This window comes from Peromyscus californicus, unplaced genomic scaffold, assembly GCF_007827085.1.
Source record: "Peromyscus californicus insignis strain IS unplaced genomic scaffold, ASM782708v3 Scaffold_24__1_contigs__length_46423439, whole genome shotgun sequence".
Lineage (NCBI taxonomy): Eukaryota > Metazoa > Chordata > Mammalia > Rodentia > Cricetidae > Peromyscus > Peromyscus californicus.
This window is the reverse complement of record NW_026294535.1, coordinates 21,364,161-21,390,546: the sequence shown is the minus strand read 5'-3', so window position 1 is coordinate 21,390,546 and position 26,386 is coordinate 21,364,161. Positions and strand designations below refer to the sequence as shown.

Below are 26,386 nucleotides of genomic sequence, written 5' to 3'. Positions count from 1 at the left end.
ATAGAAAAACTTTAACTTCATAAATGAATTATATTCTAGAGAAAACGGTTCTTCATTTCTTAATATTTTAAAACGTTGAAAACTACAAAACACTATAGCCAACTACATAAAAACAGTAAGTTCAGTTCAAATCAGGGTTTTACTTCCCTTTTGTAAGTTTTAATGAAAAGGAGGCTTCCCTGGGGTATATAGAGTTTGTAGGAGAAAGCTTGCAACCTTGCAGCTTTTTAATTTAAAGTCCTAAGTACACTCAGTTAATCCAAAAAGAGTCAGTAAAATTACATGAGGTCCAGTTTATCTCTCTTGTTGAGCTGCTCCTAATGTTGAAGCAAGCGGCCATTCCAAATACTGAAGGAAGTCTGCTATGATGCTCATTACATTTCCTTTGTTTTGTTTTGTTTTGTTTTTTGTTCCATCCCACCACCATATTTAAAAAGCAGAAAAGAAAGTCTGTGCCTTTTGCTAATTTTTAAACCATTCAATGTAAGAAAACAACATAGCATGCGTCTTACAAGTGTGCGATGCGTTTTTCACCAGGGGGCACTGATCCCAAGGAAGAGGTTGTTGAAAAGACTGAGAAAAGTAAAACAACGTCCAGCCAATGATGACGTTGTAGTAAAGAGCCACAAAATAGCACACCTGCAACAAAAAGAAACACACAGAGTTTTATCGCGCATCCTCTGCCCCTCCCTTTAAGTGGGGTGCAATTCACTCCACCTAATAATATTTCAGTCTTGATCTGACATTTTTTTTTCATCTGAAAGACATTATCATTTCTTTAAAATACCCTTTCTGAGTTCAACGTTTAAAATACAAGATCAAAGTATTATCAGCAGTCATAGATGGTTTTGTACAGTGCCCGATGTCCCAGTAGCTTCTAAAACGTGATTAAAGAACTATACTGAGACAAAGACTTGCAGTTTACAGAGATGAGGATTACACCATTCCAAACCAGTAAATGTCAGAACAAAAGTCACCGGGAGGAAGCTTACCACACAGCTTGCGAATCCAATCCCGCCCAGTTTAGGGCTTATGTAATTCCAAACCCCGATGCTGCCTCTCCGAATTCTTTGACCCACCGAAAGTTCCAGGAAAAAGAGGGGGATTCCTATTACCAGAAGTAGTATTAAATATGGTAAAAGATATGCACCTAGAGAGACCAGAACAAACAGAATGTGTCATGTTTTCAGTAGTCATAGTAGAGTATGCATTGATGCTAATCACTTCATGAAAGACAATATTTGAGTTTTTCTATAATATACATGGAGGTCTTTGAGATAACTGATTTTCTTTAAACTTTCAAACGTTTGAATTCTGGATTTAATTGTTCTAAGAAGTCCCTCAGGACAGCAAGTAGGCTCCATGGGTAAAGCCCTTTGCTACACAAGTCTGATGATCTGAGTTTGATTCCCCGAGCCACAGTAGAAAACGAAAACGGTCCTGAAACTTCTTCTGACTTCTTCATACATGTTCCCCCTCAACACACATATGTATCACACACAAACACACACATACAAAATAATTCTTTAAAAGTAGTTCATGGTAGAATAATTCTGATTAAAAACGGTTATAAATAAGCCTACTTTCATTTTGTTAAAAAGATAAAACAACTTCATTGGAAAATAAAGGATCAGTTCTTTGAAATAATTGTTTTTGTCAATTGACTTCGCAAACTCAAATCCATCTTCACACAGCGTTTACAAAGTTATTTGCTGAATACTAACCTAGACTCATTTAAGTCCTGCATTCCAAAAGCACGACTTGAGATCAATTGTATTTGATAGAACAAAAAATGTTTGTATTCTAAATAAGGTAATACCAGAGAAGAGCAAATACCTCGTCTGGAAGACAGAAACAGAAAAAAATAATTTCTAGCAAAGATAATATATTTTTTTCATATACACCACATATAAAAAGTTTACTTCAGGAACCATATGCTTTTTGTTTTCCAAAATTATGAGGAAGGATGCACAGAGTGTTAGAGAAAATAAAGCTAACACACTTTGTATTTACTGTTAAAGTGTTATATTTGTAGCAAAACACCCATAGCTAAGAAAATAACCATTTTCCATCAAAATCATATGTAAATTTTAACTAAGGACTTGCAAATCAACTGAATAGCTGGGCGATATCATTTTTTTTTTGATTGATGGGATAAAGAAGTTGTGCACATACATTTCTATATGAGAACATTGCAAAAAAAAAGTATGAAATGACACATTGGATTTCATACATTCAAATTTCTAGGCTGGCAGCCTAGCTCTGGGTTTATTGGTAAATACACCCTGTCACAAAGAAGTAAGGTGGATAGTGATAAAGCTGGACGTGGAAAGTGCTCCTTTACCCTCAGTGGTACACAGGAACGTGTACCTGCACAAATGCATTTGCAGACCACACACACACACACACACACACACACACACACACACACACACACACAAATGTAGTATGCTGTAATTCCCAACCTCATTTAACATGTGTAGAAACTGACCATAAAGAAAGGAGGCAGCTAAGGAAAGGTCACATGACTTCAAACAAGAGAAAAAAACAAGGCTTCCAACTGTCAGAGCGACTTCAAAATATGAGGCATCCTCTGCATCCCAAGATTTAGTATAAGCATGGCACTGTACAGTAAATATAATATCTACACAAACCGATGTATGTTTTAGACTTGGTTTGTTTCTGTTATTCAGAAAATGCCTCAAATGATTCATGAATAAAGGGTTTTGGTTGTTTTATGCTTGGTTATTATACTTCTCAGCTTTCTAAGAAACGATGCTACACAGTCTTTGTCCCTCTCCAGTTCAGCCTGTTTCTCACGAGACATGCAATACTGCTCTCTATTTTCATTTGGAGGCAAAGAAGCAACAGTAGGGAAATTATTTTGAATTTTACTTTTATATATAAAAAAAACAGGTAGAGGGATTTGTCAGGCTAACAGCTAATAGTCAGACTTCTAGCAGCTGCCCATCAAGGCCGATGTCACAGTAAAAGGAATGAGACCTGACTTTTATCTGAGGCTGCCTTCATCCTTAGCAGGATGTCCGGTAAGGTGTAGAAAGGGAAATGTCTCAAATTAAGAATTTCTGTCAGTCTTAGAAAATGAAATGAGTAGTAAGAAACTAACAAAAAAAGCAAGCCAGCCAGCAAGCAAGAAAACAATTTTTTTTTGAAAAATATTCATATGCAGGTACTACTCTTTGACACAATGAATAATTCCCTTGTGATATTATCAACTTGCTAGGGAATTACTGTTTTATGAACGATACATAATGTGTGGCTCATTTCATATAAAATTGAATTTTTAGCTCTCTGACAGGTCTGATAAATAAGTTGCTTTCCCAAACCTCTTACTGTGTTCCTAGTGGAATTATCTAACCACCTCAAATATACTTCAATCACCATAGTACCTTAGAGTTTTATAATAGGAACTAGGAAAATACTGCATATGAATATCTCTATTCATTTGACATGGTGTGTGAATTATAATTAATGTCAAATAAAACCATATTTGTTTTCAGCCAACCAAATTGTCAAAGACCAGAATATAATATCAGAATAATCCTCATAACATTTGGTGATAAAATGTGTACCTTACAGAATATGTAGGTTTGGGTTTGTGGATGTGTGGGGAGGGAAGTTCACTCACATGCATATGAACATGTAGAGATCAAAGGTCAATATCAAGCATCTTCATCTACCAAAATACACCTTATTTTTGATACAAGGTCTCTCACGGAGACTGGTACTCACAGTTTTGGTTTAACTGGCTGGCTAGCAAGCCCCAGGGATTCGCCTGAATCCCTGCCATGAGCTTCGATGTTAAAGATGCTTACCGCCATGCACAGCCTTCATGTAGGTGCTGGGAATCGAAACTCAGGGCCTCAAGTTTGTGCACCATGTAATTTTCCTACTGAGCCATCTCCCCAGCTTAGAATATGTACTTTTATCCATATTTACTTTGACAGACTTTATATGCATATGCATTATAACATTCAAAACAATTGGCTTTTCTCTATTTTTCCCTTGATCTGGAGAGTGAAGCTTTGAGTCAGAAAACATTTCACTCTTGAGTCACATCTAGAATTCCCTCAGTTTGATTTGGGTGACTACAGAACTATTAAGATATCCTCCTTTATATTGACTTTTTTCCCACAGGATTTTTGTTTGTTGCTTTGTTTGTTTGTTTTGGGGGATAGGGACTCTCTGTGTAACAGCCCTAGCTATCCAGGAACTTGCTTTATAGACTAGGCTACCCTTGAACTCACAGAGATTCACTTGCCTCTACCTCCTGAGGGCTGGGATTAAAAGTATGCACTATCATGCCCAGTTTTTCCACAGAATTTTTAAGAGAGTTTTTTTTTCTTTTTAAAACATTGATAATTATGTGCCCACTATACATAGCAAAAGTGTTGACAATGGTGAAATTATTTTTGTTTAAAATTAAGAATGTTCTCCTTTTTTTTACAGTACTTGTTGAACCTGGACGTCATTCCATACTATTACAGAACTGGAATTAATGGTGTAAAACCCCCAAGGACAAAGAATGACTGGCATTATGGTAATTATTGGTTTCACTCCTTCTCATGAATCCAAAAAGTGCTAGGGCATTTAAAGACCATAATCATTCTAAATTACATGTTTCTTTTGCTTTTGCTAAAGAATGAAACAATGTAAAATCCAGAGGTAATAAGTCACCGAGAGAACATACATGTTTCGTTGTCCCTGTTGTTGGCTTTAGGTTCTTACTGAAAGCCAAAGCCTGACATGCAAAAAGAATGTAACACATATTAGAAAAGTTCCCATCAGTACTTTAGCAATGTTTACAGTATCCAGGGAAGAAGTTTGAGAATGTGTTACCTTGAGCAATCCCTGAGTGTTTGTAGGACGCCAATCTGTTTCTATGGAAACTTAATCTGAACACAGAGCTGGGCTCCCTTCCCGCAAAGGAGTCCCCCTAGCTTTGTAATGGAATTCACAATTTCAGACATAACAATACTGTAGCAGCAACAGGAGCGACCTGAAATAACGAACTACAGTTTACTAGTGCAGCAACTCATCGTTAAGGCAAACAAACACAACTTACCACCGCCATTCTTCTGACATAGGTATGGGAATCGCCACACATTTCCCAGACCTACAGAAAATCCAACTTGAGCCAGAATGTATTGCAGCTTACTGTTCCAAGCTGGCCTTTCATCATCAGTTTCAGATCCATCTTCAGCATCTGTGTCTTTCTCTTCTTGAACATCAACAATCAGTTCACTCTTCTTAAAAGCATCTTCAGGTGAATCTTCATTGGACAGAAGGTCCTTGACAGACTCAATGACCTCATCGTCTAAATCTCTTTTTACCACTTTGCTATTCTTAGGCATTGGAAAGTATTCTTTTTAAAGACACCTTTGAGGAAAATATATTTTTAAAATGCTTTTTTTAGTGAAGTAAATCTGAGAAGAATATCATATAAATCCTTGATTCAAGGTGAGAAATTCTTAGGGATCCTGGATCTGATCCCAATACTCTCAAGGTACCTGTGAAATGAAAAGTCAAAATGTGATATTTAATAATGAAAATATCAACAATACTTCAGCATCCTTCCTTGCTCACTTTTAATGCTAGAGTCCCTTTCTAAGACTATAAAACATGATTGATTTTGGTCATTTAGAATTCAATAATTTCAAAAGTGCACAAATTAGAATGTGTATGAGTTTCACATGTATTTCTTTCAGTTAAATTCCTCCTTGAAAAAAAATAAACTTTTATCTCCACTTTAATGTACAGTTTATAGACAGTTCATTGCTGCTTACTTTTTAGCATTCTTAATTTTTTCCTCTCTAACTCAAGTAGGTCTTTCTTATACATGTGTTATTTTTCATCATTACAATTACATATGTAACTTCAAACCCACCATGTAAATCTGTCTTAAATAATCTTCTCTGTTTATTTATTAATTACTCTTTATCCATTCACATGCTTGTTATTAACTGTGATGGCACCCTATAGATTACAATAATGAAGCATACAGTGCCCGTTTTTAAGGAATTTATATCTAATAAAGAGAAAAGTCCATCTTAAATAACTAAACCACAACAGAGTATTTCAACACAATTTTGCCTACTCCATGTGGACAGTGAACTAAATAAACCAATTTTCTCTCTGACTCATTAGCATTGTAGACTGGAGTGTGACATCTCTTTTCTCTTCTAACCTACTCAAAGCTATTTTATCAAGAAATTCACATTTTTTCCAGCAGGGAATGACAAACTTAGAAATCTTGCCTGTCCATCTTTGATGAAAGCCAGTGTTATATTCAGTCCCTTTTGAAGAGGTCAGAACCATTTACATGCAGATATGCTTTATGCACTTCTTACATCGGAGTCTGCATATGCAAAGGATAGGAAACATAGTGTACAAGCCTAAAATGGGAAAGCTGTCAACCTGATTGGTGTATGGAGTGGCAACATTTCGGAGATCTATCATGAATGTCATAACGCATTGCTTGTATTTAGACTGTTCCTTACACTTGGTATGCCCTTACCCCATTTCAGTCCAACTATAACACCTTTCAACCCAATGGTCCTAATGTTTCCAGTTGCATATATTATCTAACACTTATCTTGTGGTACAGCAGAAGACTATGTTATGGTTTATAAAACCAAAACTACGCGCAGACTCTTTGACCAAAAATGCTTTCCAAGGTCTCTTCCAAAACATAAACCTCAGTCTAAGAAGTAAATTTCCCCCAGCTACCTTCATTTATATGTCATGGTAAGATAATGTTTACTGTATTAAAAATATACATACCAAGATAGAAATCCTCTCCTACCCTCACAAGACCAGTCATTATGATAAATGAAATAGTATTTTATAGACACAAGAAACAAAGGAGTGGAGCTTGAAGAAGATGCAAAAGCATAAATACAAACACAGAATATAAGTACAAATAAGGGAAATGGGTGTTAAGTAACAAAGAGATCACACTTAAGCAAACACAACTTACTTTATATTGCAATTATGAATGCCACTGGCAAGTATTCCATTCTGTCAGAATAGTGGAGTCCCATGGGGCAGCAGATTGGGGAACTAGGCTACAAAATCATGAACTTCAGCCATACAAGGATCATCATAACAAAAGTCACACAGACACTGGGGCTTTAACAGGAAATAAGATTTATAATTTGTAGAAATTAAGTTGAGAGGAAGATGCAGATTGAAATTTCAAAGAATGTATCAAAATTGGGAAATAAAATGAGAGGAATAGGTAGAAATATAGGTGTAAAAGTGCTGTTGCTACTTCAAGAAAGAAGTAGGAGTTGTTTAGACACGACCCTCATAATCAAAAAGATACTGTCCTCAACTTCTTCATCTCTTCATGTTCTCATATAAACTTTCTTCTTCTACGATAATGGAATCTTATAAGAACTAATATGCCCATGTGAAGATATATGGCACTACCAAATATTTAAATCTACTTTATAAACATAGGCTTTCTGAAGTTGAATCTCCTCTCTCACTCTTAGGGGTGTTATGATCTTGGCCAAGTTAATTAACTCATCTGTAAATTGAAAATGATAATTAGCTTGCCCCACAAAAGTTCTTGTAAAAGTACTATCACAATGAGAAGGTGCAGTTAGTGTCCCCTTTTACTACTGCTACTAAGTTCACTCCTTTGAAAGTATTACTCTATAGTTAATTTGTGGCATGTCCAGAAAAAAGTTGCTCCGTGTTTCAGCAGGTATTTTTCCTAAATACTATGTTCTTTTCCTGCACACTGGATCACTTCAAAACCTACTAACTTCAAACAAAGCAAGAGTTTTCACTGTGTCTGATTCACTGGTTCACTAATGAGAGGTAGGTTTTCATGGACAGTTGTTGCACCAGTTACAACATGCCATATTACCGCACCAAAGACCTCTTTCAGCTCCAATATGGTGGCCTGAGAGTCTCTACCTCAAACTAACATTCTGGTAACTGTATTTCTACTAGATATAGACTTTCTAAAATCCTGGCTCCCACTGTCTATATTGCAAACACAGATTCCCAATATATATCCCAATATTCTACCCTACAGAAGGTAAGCCCAGGCAAATGTACTAGTAAGCCTCTGAGCCATAATTGAAAACAACTCACTGGGCAGAGACAGGCTTACAACTAAATGCACACTGATTTGAATAAAATAGACATCTAGAACTATGGAACAGAATAGAGGACCCAGAAATAAACCCACACAGTCATGGCCACATTATTTTTGATGAAGGTGGGAAAAATACAGCCTATTCAACAAATAGTGCTGGCAAAATTGGATATCCATTTTGCCATCAAAAGATTATATATATATATATATATATATATATATATATATATATCTCATAAATGCAATGTTGCATAAAACCAATATTAATGATAAAAGACCTTAATTTTAAATTTGAAACTTCTATAAGAATATAGGAGATGCCCTTCAAAGTAGAGACAAGAATTTCCTGAATGCAACCCTAATAGCACAGGAAACAACATTAAATTAACAAAGAGGGTTACATAAAATTTTCAAAGTGTGCACAGGAAAGAAAATGTCAGCACAGTGAAGGGATAGTCTATAGAATGGGAGAAAAATCTTTGCCAGCTATACTGAAGATAAGATTTGAGTATCTAGAATATGTAAAGAACTGCAAAAGTTAAAGAAAAAAATGTGCCAAACTAAATAGGCCAATGAACTAATCAGGAAGTTTTCTAAAGAAAAACACATGTGGTCAATAAATATTTTAAAATGTGGGAAGTATATCAAAGAAAGGAATCCTATTTACTCATGGTATGAGTGTAAGCCGATGTAGCCATTGTGGAAACCAGTGTGAAGGTTTCTCAATAAAATTATAAGACCCAGGTATTCTAGTCCTTAGTATATACCCAAATGACTATATCTGACCACAAAGATACTTGTATATCCATGTTTATCACTGCTCTATTCGCAATAACCATGAAATGGAATCAGCTGAGATGTTTATCAACTGATGAATTGATAATGAATATGTGGTGCATAGTCACAATGAAATTTTACTCAACCATAAAGAAAAATGAAATTATGCAATATACAGGAAAATTGATATATCATGAAATGAAAGTATATTAAATGAACTATACCAAGTTTAGACAAATGCCACATGTTCTTTGTAGGCAGTTTTTCCATCAGGACTGCCGGCTCCCCAATAATCATACAGAGACTTATTATTAATTATAAATGATCAGCTGATAGCTTAGACTTGTTACTAACTAGGTCTTACAACTTAAGTTAACCTCTATTTCTTATCTGCACTCAACCACATGAAGGTACCATTTTTTTCAGCATGGCGTGTTCATCTCCTGCTTCCTCTGCATCTGCTGTCTGCTGGCAACTCAGCTCTCCTTCTTCCCCACATTGTTTCAGACTGGCTCTCTGGCCTAACCTCTTCCAGCCTAGCTATTGGCCAGCCAGATCTTTATTAATGATGAGAGCAACACATCTTTACAGTATATAAAAGGATTATTCTACAATTCTATGTCATGAAGATCTTATTTCCTAATATTATATAAGTATATTTATATGAAAGTGAGTGTAGTTGGAAGAAATGAACCAAGAAAGAGGCCCATATGAGAGAAGAGGTTTTAAGGAATAGAGTTATAGAGGATGGTAGAACACATGGTATTTGAAAAGTGGAATGGGGCATATTGAGAAAGGAAGGGTACAAGAGGCCCAGAAGAGGGGTAGAAGACAGGAACAGGCAAGGACAATCAACCAATACAACCAATGTATGGAAACTTCATAATGAAATCACTTACTTTGCTAGCTAAATTTGGAACAATTTACTTTGTTTATTTGGTTTTTTTTTTTTTTTTTTTTTTGGTTTTTCGAGACAGGGTTTCTCTGTGTAGCTTTGCGCCTTTCCTGGAACTCACTTGGTAGCCCAGGCTGGCCTCGAACACACAGAGATCTGCCTGGCTCTGCCTCCCAAGTGCTGGGATTAAAGGCGTGCGCCACCACCGCCTGGCTTATTTTAAAGGGGTGTTAAGATAGAGTCTCACTATATAGCTCTACCTGTCCTGGAACTCACTATGTAGACCCAGCTGGCCTTGAACTTACAGAGATTTGTCAGCCTCTGCATCCCAAGTGCTGGGATTAAAGGCATGCACCACCATGCCCAGTACAAGCTAGTCTTTAGATAGAAAAAAGGAGAAATAAATGCCATTTTTTTTTTTTTTAAGGAAGGGGCAACAAAGTCATACAACAAAGGGTGTGTGATGACATAAGAGAAAACTATCACCACCATCTTTGAAAACAATTCTCCATGTTTGTCCCATTGGATTATCTTCCTTGTTTGGGGTTTGAATCATAGGGAGACACAACATTATCGAAAAGCTGGTGGCTCATTAATCTCCATCAAATATGTCATGGACAGAACCCAACTACTTCTGTAGTCATGGGTCCTGCTTTCTGACTCTCAGGAACTACTTTCATTCTTTCCCCTTTCCATCTCATTGCCAAGCACCCTGGTGTGTCTCTGAGGCCTTGTGCCAGTATCTTTCTCTTTTTTTTTCCATTTGCTTCTTTGCCAGCATCGGTTTCCATAACTTGTAAATAAGAACTCTAAATAACACAGTTGTTTTAAATGCCAAAGTATTTTATCTTTCTTTTAATCTGTGTATAAGAATATCTACTCATAAAATACGTTAAGAACTTTGTTTAAATTTGTATTTAAATTTTCCCATCCCTACATTTTTCGTTGATTTAATTACCTTCACACATAATTTTTCACAATAAAATTCCTTTGAAGTAATTAAATTTTGACTCCAAACCTTTTTAAACCAATATATAGTTACAACAAAACCACTTTATATTTTCTTCTTATTACAAATTGCTTTATCTAGTTTAGGTCTCTGCCTTCCAACATACATGTTGAAATCAGCTAGTTAAGGGCTACCAAAAGACAACAATAAAAACATGTGAAACAGTCCAGATAGTGAATGCACTTGCCACCAAGCCCGATTAGTTGAGTAGATGAGTTTGTTACAAAGGAACCACATGGTAGAAAAAAAAAAAAAAACCCAACTCTTACAAATGGTCCTCTCATCTCAATATGTATGCCATCATATGTACATACAAACACACACACACACACACACACACAGACCAACAGACAGAGTCATAGACAGAGACACAAAGAGAGAGAGAACAAGAAAGAATTTAAAAATTAAAATTTTAAAACACAAATAATTAATTAAAACCAAGTTTACTGGTATTCCAAACAGTATAACATTAATTATGTAAATTCATTTGATAACAATAGCATCTGAAAGTTGCGCTTTTCTAGTTCGTGAACATCGCATATCACTGCATTTACAGGCGTATTCATCAATTTTACTAAAGAATGTTTCATAATATATTTTGTTAAATTTACCCCTAGTTACCTTATATTTTTTATAATATTATAATCTTTCTTAATTTTGGACTTCATTTTTACTGTATATAGAATAAAACTGATTGTAAATTCAAACCTTCTACCTTCTAATGCTTATAAATAAGATTTTATCATTTTTATAGGATAACGTGGAATAGGTATTTATGTGATCGTGTTATCAGTGAATGGAGATAATTTAACTTGTGCTTCTTTAAGTAGTTAATTTTAATATCCTTCACTCAACTGTTGTTACTGGCTAAGATATAATGTTGAACAGAGATGCTAAGAGCAGACATCCCTATTTATGGCCTAACATAACTGGGGAAATCTACGTTTCAATTAAATAAAATTTTAGCAGCCAGGCTGTGGTGGCGCACGCCTTTAATCCCAGCACTTGGGAGGCAGAGGCAGGCGGATCTCTGTGAGTTCAAAGCCAGCCTGGTCTACAAAGTGAGTTCCAGGAAAGGCGCAAAGCTACACAGAGAAACCCTGTCTCGGAAAAAAAAACCAAAAAAAAAAAAATTAGCAATTGAATTTTTAGTGTACATACTTTTATCACCTAAAGAATGTTACATCTTCTTACACAGGAAGTGGGTTTTATAATTTTTATTTTAAAACATGAATAGGAGACCAAACTTGGACACACACATTTATGCCTTTATTAAAATAATTATATAACTCCTTAACATGCCAATATAGAATACCAAAAACTAACTGTTTCTTAAATTGATTTAATTTATGTAATAGTGTATGTATTTTGTGTTTAATGTACCACTAAGAAGAAACCTGTGAAAATTATTTTAACCCTTGGCTCCAGTATATTTTATTTTTTAATGTATTTTTAATTGAAATAAAATTACAACAATTTCATCTCCCCCTTTCTTCTCTCCATCCTCTCCCATGCTTGCCCCCTCTCAGGTTGATAGCTTCTTTTTCTTGGGTTATTATTGGTGTGTGTGTGTGTGTGTGTTCACGATCATGTGCAAATATAAATACAACCTTCCGAGTTCGTTTTTTGTTGTTGCTTTATATGTGGTTTCAAGGCTGAGCTCTCTGTATTTAATTACCATTAAGTGGGCTAGTCTCTGGGAAAAGCTGACTCTCCTGGCAGTTATTAGTTGTCTGCAGTTTCCTTGTATAGAGGTGAGACTCCACAAAATCTACCTACTTCTATGTGAATATGCCCATTAATATTGCCTTGAATCAAGTCTTATTTATGCAGCTATTTCTAGGAAAGACTATTTCACAATAGACTTCCCAGTATTCTGCCTCTTACAATATTTCTACCCCCTTTCCTATGATATCCACTGAGCCCTAAATACAGGAACCATGATGTAGATCCTGAGTTCCCCAGGATCTGTTGATCTCTGCATTATTTCTAGGCACAAGGAATCTCCTATTAGATGGTTGGTCAGGGTAGTCCAAGTAACTTTCAAAACAGTATAGACATCCATGTTACCAATGGTTGACTCTTAGGGTGTGAAGGCTGAAGACACCACACAGTTAGGACATAGGACTCAGATGACTTAGCTTTATCTAACCCAAAATCCTCTTTTCTTGTGGTCTAGCTCTCACAGTTCCAGAAAATGCTATGCAAGCTGCCTGTGGGGAAAGTAATTAACAGCCCTACCCAGCTGCAATACCTATGAATCACAACAACCAAAGGTGCAATACTGACACTCACAGGTTGGGGCAACCAACTGCTGTCTAGTTGAACTTAAGGCCACTCAATGGGAGGGAAATCATGCCTGGTATTTTGCTAGAACAGAGTAATTCCTTACTACATTTTAAGTCTTATCCTTATACACAAAGATGAGTGTGGCTACCATACTTCGCCAAAGCTTCTCCTTATAGTGAATTGTGACCATCACACACCACACACACACACACACACACACACACACACACACACACACACACACAACACACACACACACACACACACACACAAACACACACACACACACACACACACACATGCACGCACACACACCCACTCATAAACTGAATATTTTATTACAGATATTTTAAAAGTGTGAGTATAATGTTTTTCTTATATTTTGTTTTTGTTTAATTTTAATGCTTTTATAAAAGGAGTTTAAGGAGTTTTGTCATGATTTTTATTTTCTGAAAGAAAGTGTAAGGATCATTATTATTTCTCTTTTAAGTATTTGGCAATGCTTACCAATAAAGCCCTCTGAGACTATGAGTTTCTTTTCAGAATATATATTTAATTTAGAAATTCAATTCTGACAAACAACTACTTAAACTACTTCTTTGTTGCCTTGGTTTTAGGAAACCACCTTTTGCAAGGATTTTAGCTATTTCGCCAATTCTACTGGCATAAGGTGACTGCTGATATTCCAAAGGAATTTTAAAAAGCAACTATCCTTTTTATTTTATTTTTGTCGTGATGTTGATGTTAGCTCTTCTCTATGCTTTTCTTCTTCTTCTCCTTCATCTTCTTCTTTCCCAGGTCACACTGATACTTTCATTACAGAATTGCCTCAATACGTTGGTCATTTTTTGCCCCATATTTCAGGAGTTCCCAGTTCCAAACTATTATAGCCTCTCTGAAATATGTTTTAATTAACACGTATAATAAAACTATGCAGAGACATTGCAGACAGAGGGACATGTGCATCTTACAGACATATGAAGCACAGCTCTACAGGTTTGACTACACTGGACTGAGATATAGTTCTGGCCAAATTGCCTGCACTGTGATGAGGGATAGTTCTGACAAGTCAGCCAGCACAGGCTAAGCTTTGGCATTTGCCAAAAGCTTTATGCTCATAATGCACTAGAACACCCACAAATCTATATTAGGAAATTCAAATTCTAACAATTTAAATTTTACTGGCTACAGTTTTCTTTAAATATTAATCTGAGTGTTGAATTTGAAATTCATCCTGGATTTAATTAAATGTATTTTTAATTCTAAAACATAGAATATAGAGTACAAAGTATTTGAATAAAAAGGAAAAAATCAAGCTTTATTACAATGCTCAGGAAAAAAAAATAACAGAATATTCTATTTGCTCTAAAGTTGTGAAATAACTGCAAAAGGAAACAGATGAGAAATTTATGAAATGATGAAAAAATGATGTTGACAAATATTATAAAAATATTTAATCTATATAGAATTCAATCTAAAGTTTCTCTTGTAATTTCTATACCCTTTATCTATATCTATTGCATTAAGCAACAAGATAACCAAATGACACATCAAAAGGTGGGGGAAGAATATATTTTACAAGTGACAATCCCAAAGTCATAATCTATGCTTTATTAAATATATACACTACCAGAATAACTCAATAGTAAAATGTATTAGCACCAAATACTGGTGAGATTGTGAAGGAACTTGACCACATTACATATTACAGATGATGACACAAAAGGATATGTCTGATAAGAAAAAAACTATCCAAATATTTCTGAACCTAACAATGGACTTCTTTGAGTGATCACTGACCACACCATTGTACATATCAGAGAAATTAAAACTTACAAAACTTATATAAAATGTTTATAGCAATTAATTATCCACAGTAGAACTCATGTCAGAAATTGCATATATGTGCATAAGTGAATGAATAATCAACCTACTATATTCACATCGTGAAATAATTGTCAGCATTAATAGGGGCAAGTGTTATCCCTACCAGAAACAATTAGGACAGACATCAGGGAAATAATGATGCTGAGTATAAACCATTAAATATGAGTAGAGATCAGGATATCACTAAGTGGCCATTGGGTGAGGCTTTTAATGGAGTGGAGGTAGAAAACACTGGTATATTTGTGTAAAGGTTTAAAAGAGAATCACGGAACAGGAAGTGATAAATTGGATGGAAATGGAGGACAGGGTATAGGAGGGGGCCTGGAGAGGGATAAATTACATTAAATACCCTTCCAAAAAAACATATGGAAGCCAACTGCTATAAAAGTTTCAAACCTATAAATAAAAATAATCAGAATGGAATTACTCTACAACAGGGCAACAATGAACTATTAGATACCAGAATCCAACAAATGAAAAGGCCCAGTGCCAGGAATGAGTTACTTCATTTGGAGTTGTTATCTCTGGAGCTATTGGCAATTTTTAGCTTCTGGGAGAACAGACAGGTTTGTTGTTGTTGTTGTTTGTTTGTTTGTTTTCCTAAGAATATAGCCTCTGCTAAGTGAACTGTACTCTGGAGGAATGACACATACTCAAGGATGTTTGGGTAGCACAAACTGGTCTTGAAGAAAAAAAAAGGCAGAGCTAGACCTCCCACTTCCTTCTCCAGGGTCTAGCCTTGGTGAGCCTTTCTGATCTTCTCCATAAACGAATTCTCAACAAGCACCAGAATTAACCCAGGTCCCAAAAACAAAGCCCATGCCTAATCTGGCCACCCAAGTTGTGCATGGAAACCCATGTTTAGTGTTCTGCCGTGACCTACCCTACGTGCCACCAAAAGCTGGTCCCTTCTGAACTACATCAAATTTTTCCACAGACAGACCCCCTACTTCATTCTCCTATGTCTATCTGACTCCCTTCCCCTCCCCAGCTATGCATTCTTACCAACTGTCTATATCTAGTCTGAGTCCTACATGCAGTGATACAGCCTAGTCTGTCCTCCCTTGCCTGCACCACAACCATTTCCATGTTTCTGCCAGAACCCTCTCTACTTGTTCTCCCCTCTCCCCGTTCCCACTCTCAGCCCACAGGCCCTTCCCATGCCACACTCCATCTTTTCTCCCTAGCCAGATCTACATCACATTCTTGGCTTGGACTGAGAGTGTCATCCTGTACACTAGCCCAGTCTCTTCTGTACACCTAACTTCATTCCATCCAACCCATTTCCAACCCCTAGCCCCAACCCACCCCAACATCTTCTCTTCTTTCCCAACCTGCTTCATCCATAACAAACTCAGATCTAACAAAGAAAGCCTGCATACGTAGATCACATCACAAAAATACTGACAATAGGAAAGATCAAGCCAGTGCTTTCTCTTTAAAACCTACCAGTCATGTAGAAATGTTTGCCAATAAGAATTATCTAGATGATCCCCAGGACACTAAATTTTAAAAGAATAATTAAAAACTGTATCAAAGAACTCAAAGAAGACACAAACAACCAGTTCAATGAAATTAAGGAGAAGGAGATTAACTGGAATAAATGAGAGAGATGCCCAAGGCAACACAAACATAAGGCTAATGGAAATGAGAAAGACAATCCAGGACTTGAGAACAGAATTCAGTAAGGAAATGGAAACACTGAGAAGGAGTCAAGCTGAAATGAAGATGGAATTGAAAAACCCTATAATTCAACTAAAAAAAATGCAAAGGAAATCCATGTAAATAAAAAAAAAGTCAAAATGCCAGGACTCAAAGATAAAGTAGAAGATCAAGGAACATGAAAAATGTAAGGAAACACAGGAAAATAACATACATAAAATATGAGACACCATGTAAAAACCAACCCTTTGAATTACAGGCATAGATGAGAGAGAAGAATCCCAAGTCACTACTGTAGACCAGATCTTCAACCAGATCTTAGAAGAGAACTTCCCAAACTAGGGAAAGACATACAGACAAAAGAAGCAAACAGAACACCAAATAGACAAGACTAGAAAAGAAAATCCTGATGATATATTATAGTTAAAACACTAGGTATACATGGCAAAGAAAATGTATTGAAAGCTACAAAAAAAATTTAATAAGTTCATGCTACATAAAAAGGGAAACCCATGATAATATTAGCTTATTTCTCCAAGGAAACTTTGAAAGTCAGAAAAGCCTGCAGTAATGCTTTCTAAATCTGAAAGGACTATGGCTGTCAGCCTAAAATAATATACCAAGAAAAACAACATGCCATAATTGAGGAAAAAGGAAAGACTTTCCATCATGTAAACAGCCTATAAAATTTATATCCAAACATACTAAATATCAAGAAAACCCAGGAAAAAATATTATGCACTAACAAAAAGAATGAGCATAACAGAGAGTCCATGGAAAGATATATAAAAAGCTGTAATTATTAAAACACAAAGTAACACAGAATACAAACAACACAAAAAATACAATATAAATAATAATAAGTACCATGAATGGGGCTAATACAAAAACAAATTCATCAATCAATGGAACAGAACACTCTATCCAGAAAAAAAATGCACATGAATAAAATATGCCCAGAGAATTTTTGATAAAATACAAAGGTAATGCCAGTAGGAAAATAACAGCTACTTTAATAAGCTAATCTAGAAAAAAATCAACATCCTTAGTCAAAACTCCAATTCTGAATGAAATAAGCTTTAAACATTATACTAAAGCTAACACAAAATGGTTTATAGACTTGAATATAAAACATAAAACACATAACCAGGGAGTTTTTGAGAACTAGAGCTAAGAAAAGAGATCTCTCAGATGTGACATCAAAACCAAGATCCGTCAACACAAAAGTTAGTAAGCTATGCTTCAAAATACACTTTTCCACTATGAAGAGACATACTAAGAAGATGAAAACAAACAATAAAAAAGAATCAACAGCCACAAACTGATGCAGACATCAATGGATTGTCTACCCACCCAAAAAGACACACCAACACAATTCCTGCACCTAAGGCACAGGGAATATTAGAGAAGACGGGGCTGAAAGGTTTATGAGCCAGGATACCAGGAAATCTGCTATGAGATCGTGTCTCCTAGAAATGATTGGGAAACTACATCCATGATATCTCAGCCATATGGCTGCCTAAACAAGACCTAAACAATGATATGCTAAGTCAGATGGGGAGAAATCTCTAGGGAGTCTGTCTCACCTTTAATCAAAGAACTACCAGCAACTAATGACTGCTGAGAGAGGAAAAATTAGCCTCTACATGGGATGTGACCCCCTCATTAGTTATCCGATACAAACAGATGAGTCCTGAAAGAGTATACACACAAGACACAATAAATGAAATCAGGGGGGTTATATTTATACATTTATGCATGTGTATGCATATACATACAACATAATCATAATTAAAAGAAGGCCATCAATTTAGGAGGGGGTGAAGAGGGAACATCGGAGGGTTGAGAGTAAGACAGGGAAGGGGAAAATAATGTATTTATATAATTTCATTTCTCAATTTAATTAAGAAAAGAAAGGAGAGGAACAAGCTGAAGACTGAGAAAAGGCGTTGATGGCTTAACTAAGGGGTAAAGCATTTGCCTAACAAAAAGAAGGCCCTAAAACTGGTCCCTACTGGAGAAAATGTTTGAAGATCACGCAATGAGCAAAAGTCTCACACTACGGATGTATAAAAGGTCCTTGAACTCATCCATTAAAAATACAAAGAACAAGCAAGGAGGTGGTAGCATGGGCCTTTAAATCCCAGCACTTGGGAGGCAGAGGCAGGTGGATCTCTGTGAGTTCGAGGCCAGCCTGTTCTACAAAGCAAGTTCCAGGATAGTCAGGACTGTTACAGAGAATCCCTGTTCCCCCCTCCCCCTCCACACACAAAGAATGAATAAGTAAATAAATAAATAAAACTATAAAGTACAAATTGAGGGAAGAACCTAGTGGAGCATTCCACTGAATGTTATGTGGATGACAAACACTTGAGATAAGATTAATATTAACATCAATTAGGGAAACAAAGCCACAACGAAATGCCACTACATACCCGTCAGAATGTCTAACATCTCTTGAGGATGAATCAAAAGTGGACCACTCATTTATCCTTGAGGAGAATGTAAACTATGGCCCCTACTCCAGAAAACAGTTAAGGAGTTTCTCTTATGGAAACTGCTTTAACATTGAGTGTGGGATTACTATATTACTTAGCAATTACATCCCTAAACACATGTCCTAGATAAATGCAAAGGTATATTTTGTAAAAACCTGTGCAGGAATCCCCCTAGCAACTTCCCTCACAATAGATCAAGATTGGAAATAACCCAGATGCCATCCTGTGGGTGAATACTTAAACTCTGGTACAACCATGCCATGGAGCAACCTACTGATACACATTAAAAAACAAAAACAAAAATAAAAACAAAAACAAAACTGAGTGAGAATGAAGAAGACCAGGCATGTGGAAAGGCTACCTGTTTACTGCATGGCTCTATTTCCTAACGTTCTTGAAATGGAATGAAATGACTTTGGTCATGAACAGGAAGCCCAGGTATTTTCTGCATGCTGGGATGGTTCTGTACTGTGATTAAAACTAAGTCAATGTTTTGAAAATGATTTTTATAGGATAGTTTGTAAAAGAGGTTAACAGTAGCAATAAAGTTATCTTTTTAACTCATAAACAAGTGCTCTCATTGCTTAACAACTACATGTGATTTTGTAAATATCTCATAACTAAAGTTAAAATCTTTCATGCATTCACTGATATTTTTAAAAAAAGTGCTGTTTGTTTTTATGTCTCTATATATCTAGCTAAATTTAGCAATTTAACTAAATCTACTGTAAATGAAACCGTGAAGGAGATGGCTAACAAATTATCTTAAGTTTTCTCTCATACAATTTTATTATAAAAAATATTTGGCCTTGTGGGCTGTCCCCCAACCTTTACCATATGTTTTGTTGTGTCCTTGTTTAGCTCACATTTAGGCAGCCATGTAGGTTAGATTTTGTGACTGCAGCTTCTGACATTACTAGGAGACACAGTCTCACAGCGAACTACCTATCATCTGGCTCTTTCAATTTCTTTTGCCCCTTCTTCCTCAAAGTTCTCTGAGTCCTAGGTAGGAAAGTGTTTTGTAGATTTACCCACTGGGACTGGGCACCACAGCTTTGAATTTTTATTTACTGTGGTTTTCCTTAATGTTCTCTGTTGCAAAGAGTGGGCAGGGAAGCCTGAATCCTACAGAAAAAAAACTACAGGCAGTGAGGAATGCTCAGAATGGAACAAAAGAAACAGTCTTACGCAGGGAGATCTCGTCAATTGGTTACCGATACCAAATGGTGAACCTTGAAAACACATGCAAGTAACATTGTGTCGACTGATATGGATGTATATAACAACACTCAATGGAAAAAAAAAATAAGGCCATGAATTTGAAAGACAGCAAAGCAGTCTGTATGGGAGGGTTTGGAGGAAGGAAAGGAAGGGAGAAATGTTGTAATTATTATCTCAAAAATAAAACAAATAATGAAAAATTATTGAAAGAGTAAATTCCTTACAAATTTGAAAACAACAGTAAAATGCCTAAATACTCCTTGACTTTTATACTTCATAAACTTGATTATATGGATTATAACTTCATTAACTACTCTAGCATGGGCTCTTATTTGCTCTTTTCACTTTTACAATGTTTTCTTGCTAACCTATTTCTTTTCATACAACTTTTAATTCCAATTCTGCATTTCTTTTGTTTTTGATGTCAAAAATCAACACTTTTGATCTTAACATACTAGACTTATTTTAATAGCCTTACAATATCCCTGGTGTTTATATTCTCTATGCATACTTTGTGTCTTAGTAGAGAATCCCAATAAATTGTTTTGCATAACTTGCATTTATGAATCTACAGAATAAATTCCTGGTGGTGAAACCGATGGATCAAAAGTACTGTTGTAATTCTGATAAGAATTACCAAGTTGTTCTTTATAAAGCTCTCTCAATTTCCATAACCACACACACCATCTGAGAGTGATTGTGCCTTCTTCCATTCACTGAGTCATCTTTGTGATCTTTTCCAGTCTGATGCATGAGAAAGCTTCCATGATGAGCATTCTACTCAGAGATTACATTCAGTCATGCTCAGAGGACATCGCTGTGGATTAATCTCAAAAGAAATGAAGTAACCTGGCCATCAAGGCTAAAACATTTCTCTCTTTCCTGTTATCTAGTAATAATGTTTATTTATAGCTATTCTGCATCCCTATCTTTAGAGTTGGTAATTCTCAGAGAAAATGATAATGACTGATCACAGCTGACATTTTAGCATAAGAAGTTTATCCAGAATTACTAAATACCAGCAAAAGAGTAATGTTAATAAACCAAGACTAAATCGAAAGATTCTGGCTGTGGAAAACTGGATGTCTTCCACGCATCGCACTATGCCTATGGATTTTTGTTAATAATGCCATCTGCTCAGAAATCACTTCAAAGTCAAGTCTGCATATTAATATATTATTATATCCGATCATGCATATGTAGTGGTAAAGAATTAACATAATCTTCAACAAAAAAGTTGAGTGATAAAAGAAGCAAAAGAAAAAAAAACTGGTTTGTAATAGCCACTGGGGTCCCTTTCAGTTTTGCCATTCTAAGAGAGTAATGTTTTTAAACTGACTGCATAATAACTCCAGAGTTTAAAGAAATATTAAAGTATCTCCTATTTTGTACATTTTTAAGACAGAGAAACATTTTTAACATGCACATGTTAACACTGGGTAAGTGTATGATTGTAATCATAAGGCTCAAGTTATATCTATTTTGACTTATTTTTAGATGTTTCAATAATTTATAGAAAGGTATCATGCCTATCTCCAAAAAGCTAGATCACCTACTTTTAAAACTCCCTATTTATTGTTAATTAGATGACAAAATACTTTTCCAAAAAATATGTATTGGAATTTTACCATGATTCTTTAACTAGAAATGTGCAGTAATGTATTTTTAAGTAATAAACATGGAGACACTAACTTCCTTTCAAATTTTGTAATTCTTGTCTCCTAGCAACACAAAAGGAATGCACTTAAGACTCACTTGGAGAAAAATGGTCAGTTAATTTAATTTTAAATTTGGTAGGATAATACAACCTCATCTGAGTTAATGTGAGAGGAATGCACATATCGTTTATGAACAAACAAGAAACCTCGTTCCATCAAGTATTTTATAAAGTGCCCAAACAACTCCGGGCTAAGAAAGTTGAGAAAGATGCAGTCAGGTCTATATTTAATAAGACGTAATTTAGAAATGAGACATTCAGGGTTTAAAGCTTGATGTAACTGCTCTGATCTTGGCTTTCCAGAAAGGCAACCAAGCACTGGCAGTCATAAAATACCCTTTACAGAAAAGACTAAAAGAAGCCTAAATGGGGCACCCAAAGCAAAGCCTACATCTCCCCCCACCCCCAACCCCCAATCATTCTCAGGTCTGCAAGAAAGAACTCAGACCTAGGAATGGGTATACCTTTAAGACCTGCAGAGACTGGGAGGGTGGACCAGAGGCTATGGCTGCGGTCTTATTTGCATAAGCACCCAAACACTTACTACGTCACCACGCTGGCCTCTAGGCCCCGCCCAGCCTTACTCCAACCTCTCCTCACCAGGGTGGAGGATGAAAGGCAAAGGGAGAAGCCAGATTTGCTGTGTTAACAAGCACATTCAGTGCCATTTCTCAGCTCACTGGAAAAAAAAAAAAAAAAATCCTCCCATGGAGCCTTTGAAAGCGGGCGGGTCTCTCTTGCCACCCCCACCCCACCAAGCACCGCTATGGGATTCGGATTCATTCCTTTGCTTAAGGCTGGTGCACAAGTTAGGAGTGTATGGCTTTCGCTCCAATGTACAGCATTCCTATATTCAAATCTTTCTGCGCTGTCACACACAGACGAGTCGAGTGGATGAACTACGTAGAAGGCGTAAGGGCATTCCCCTCCAGCCGGCTCTTCCTTAAGATCCCAGTGCCACCATCCTTTCCCCCAACCCTTTCTGCCACCCTGTCCAATTCCCGGGTGCGCAGAGACGCCCAAAGCTGTGCTTTTCTTCAGCAGCCACGTGCTGAGTGTATGCCTAAGGACCGGTTTTCGGACAGCCCATCACAGGATGCCTCAAGCGAGAGAGAATCGAATCCGGGTCACGAAAGCACTGCCTTGATAGACTGTGCTGCTGTGGCAAAGGATCCACAACCCCTCAGGAAGGAGGCAAGCGTCTCTCCCGCCTCACCTCCCACCCTTATGAGGATGGGATTCCCATTTACTTCAGGAGCGCATCTCTGCCCTGGCAACAACTTTCCTCTCGGACCTCCGCTGGTGTCAAACACTGCCCTGCAACCCCCAACTTGATTTGGAAAGGAGTCGGTCTCCTCGGATGCACTAGGCAGTTTCCACCTAGGTTAGGAGGGATGGAGGCACGTTTTGACCCACGTGCTTCTCCCCACAAGTACCGCCTCGGACCCGCACCACCCGAACCCCAGTTCGCACAGGTACAGGACGCAGAGCCAGAGGCTGTCCCCAGAAACCAGCTTCACCCTTCCACGTTTTCCCGTTGCCCTTCCTCCTCCCATCCCAGGATCCTGTCTGAGTCTTTCTGGAGCTCCATCCGTGCATCCTCCTGTCCTTCCTGGCGCCTGACTCCAGGGTAGCTGGTAGAGAGCCCCACCCTACCCACCGCGGTACCCCAGCACCGGAGCGTGACATTACCTCTGGTGCTTCTTGACCCAGCAGCACCTCTTCCTGTTTCCACCTTCCTAGGTCGAGAAAGGGTCGGATCCAGGTGATGGTGGTAGAGGCCTCAGAGGAGCTGTCTGGAGAGCAGAAAAAGCTTTCCAAGGGCAGGCTTGATTTCGGGGAGTCGCTGTCCTGCGGGCTGGCACCAAGAGACTCGTGAGCGCCTGTGTCTGCCAGAGAAACGGCACGGGATGCTGGTGCGCGGTTCCCGGGGCTCCTGTGCTTGTGTGCTGCGTGAGTGTGTTTTGGTGTATGTGTATATGTGTGTGTGTGTGTGTGTGTGTGTGTGTGTGTGTGTGTGTGTGTGTGTGTATGTGTATGCGCGCGAGAGAGCGTGTATGTGTGTGAGCGTGTATGTGTGTGTGTCTGTGTGTGTGTATGAGTGAGGGTGTGACGGAGGCTCCCACGTGCCCAGCCCGCCTGTGCTGCGGCCCCCCGGCAGGCTGCGGGGGAGAAGGAGGTGGTTGCGGGCGGGGACCTGGCGCCAAGGATCGAGCCAGGTCTGCAGGCTGGGAGCCGCCTCTCCTCCCCACCACCCCATGACGCAGAGGCCACTGCGGCTGCCCGCTGCGTCCTCCCAGCGCGCAGGGCTAGGCCGCCCGGGATGCTAGGTGGATCTGGGGAAGCCCCACGTAAAGCCAACGAAACAGATTACCCCTCCCCTGGTCCCCCCAACCCCCACCCCCCCACCGAGCCGTTCTAACATCTGTCTTCTAACCCACTCAGCTGAAAGGATGGGCACTAGTTGCCTACCCCGTCTTTGTCTCTGTGAGGACAGTTGCAAGGATCCTGCTCTCCTACTCTCCTAGAATCAGTAAGGGGGGAGTCTAGAGATGAGGGATTCTGGGCTTCCTCCCCATGCCACCATTTACATATTTTGTGAAGAAAAAAAAAAGCGCTTGCAGCTTTGCATCTCAGCTGAGTGCTGACAGCTTCAAGGATTCTGGTTAGGTGGTGCAAAGTTAAAGTGGTTTTATGAGAGCTAGACCTCACCCTAGGTTTGCGTCCACGGATTAGATTCTTTTTTCAAGAGGGGTGACCAGCTGAAGTCTGACTTGCCTCTTACAATATTCAAAGCATCCTTTCAATGAGGCCACGTGGAGAATTCCTAAAATAAATATGTATCGATGAACACGGAGTTTTGCCTCCTTTGTAGAATCTCTGAACAGTTCCTAAACATATTACCTAGGCATTAAATGAATGGTCGTTGAAACTTCAGATTTTTGAAAGAAGTTTGAAAAAAAAAAATGACGCTAGAATGCATTGCCGAAGAATGGGTTTCGTTCTTTAGCAAGGTACATTTCTTCATTTCTACATGATTAATATTATCAGTAGAAATTTTGTGCCCATGTAGGCCTTGCAAAGATCCCTTCGGTTTTGATTGCTTGTATCCAATTAAGGCTGACTTGAGTGGTATAAAGCCACTACTAGATAGGGTTTCACAAAGTGAGGAATGTCTTGGAGAGAAATCACAAGACCTGAATTTCAGCTCAGAACATTGCCACTAATCCCTTTAAAGGAACCAGGAGAGCTTTCCCCATCAGCCTCTCTTCAAACTCACCTTTAAAAATATATATTAAACCAAGGGCAGTGGTGCCATATGCCTTTATTCCTAGTACTTGGGAGGCAGAGTCAGGCAGATCTCTGAGTTCGAGGGCAGCCTGATCTACAAAGTGAATTCAGGACAGCTAGGACTGTTACACAAAGAAACCCTGTCTCCAAAAATTTAAAATAAATAAATAAATAAATAAATAAATAAATAAATAAATAAATGTGAAAGTTTGTCTCTAGGAAGCCCCCTCATCTGTCAGTGTTGATGTTTTTCAGGAGAAAAAACAAAGGAAAAATTGCAAACATCTACAAGGAGCTTCTCACTGAAGATTTTAGATAATAACATTTTTTTTTTCTTCACATACTGATGACAGGCAAATGTTTACATCATAGACTTATACATTGCTTTAAATGCTAAAACAGAAATCTGAATAGTCTAGGAAAAGAATTTCAGAAAATGCACAGTACTGTCCTCTAAAATCAAGATTAGGTTTATCTGTGGGAGAAAAGTGACAGGTTTGCTCCAATGAATGTTTTCCTTGAAACCAATATTTACTTAAAGTCCATGTTCCTGATACTATTCCAGTGATAATCGAACTCTTCTTTAAATGCATGGAACAAGCTACTTGTCACAAAATGTAATGATGCCCCTAATAATGACTGGTATTTGATGTCCAAAAAGAAAAATTGAGGAAACAACTGAAATACCAAACCTAGCTGGCGACCTGGGGGTTTTATCTTATTTTCCTTAATCTCTTCAACTAGTTAGTATAGCGAATTTTCCTAATTCAGAGAATTAAGAAAGATGACACTGAGAAAAAAAAAGATTTCAAAATTTATAGAGCTAGTTAAAAACTAAGCTTAGACCCACTGTCTTCTGTAGATCTGGCCCCAGTACCAGCTTTGAAATAGTTTGTAAGATGGTGTTAATTTACAGATTTCTTTAATGAGAGGAAAGGGAGAAAAATTACAAGAGTTAGTCACCTAGAAAACAAGAGATGGAATAGGATTAGAAAGGTTGTCCTCA

General features: G+C 37.5%; 1 protein-coding gene across 2 annotated transcripts in view; it reads right to left on the bottom strand.

The window, feature by feature from the left end:
• Slc6a15 (solute carrier family 6 member 15) overlaps positions 1–24,341 on the bottom strand; it is a 49,888-nt gene extending 25,547 nt beyond the window's left edge. The window contains exons 1-4 of one of the 2 annotated variants that reach the window (XM_052753248.1): positions 23,782–24,341; positions 5,087–5,531; positions 993–1,150; positions 513–639 (exon numbers count right to left, since the gene is read on the bottom strand). In XM_052753248.1, coding sequence (XP_052609208.1) covers positions 513–639; positions 993–1,150; positions 5,087–5,375 — 574 coding nt within the window. In that variant the 5' untranslated portion in view covers positions 5,376–5,531; positions 23,782–24,341. Of the gene's footprint in view, positions 1–512; positions 640–992; positions 1,151–1,724; positions 1,842–5,086; positions 5,532–23,781 lie in introns of those variants that run through there. The other variant, XM_052753249.1, reaches the window with a different exon arrangement.
• Positions 24,342–26,386: the final 2,045 nt, after the last annotated feature.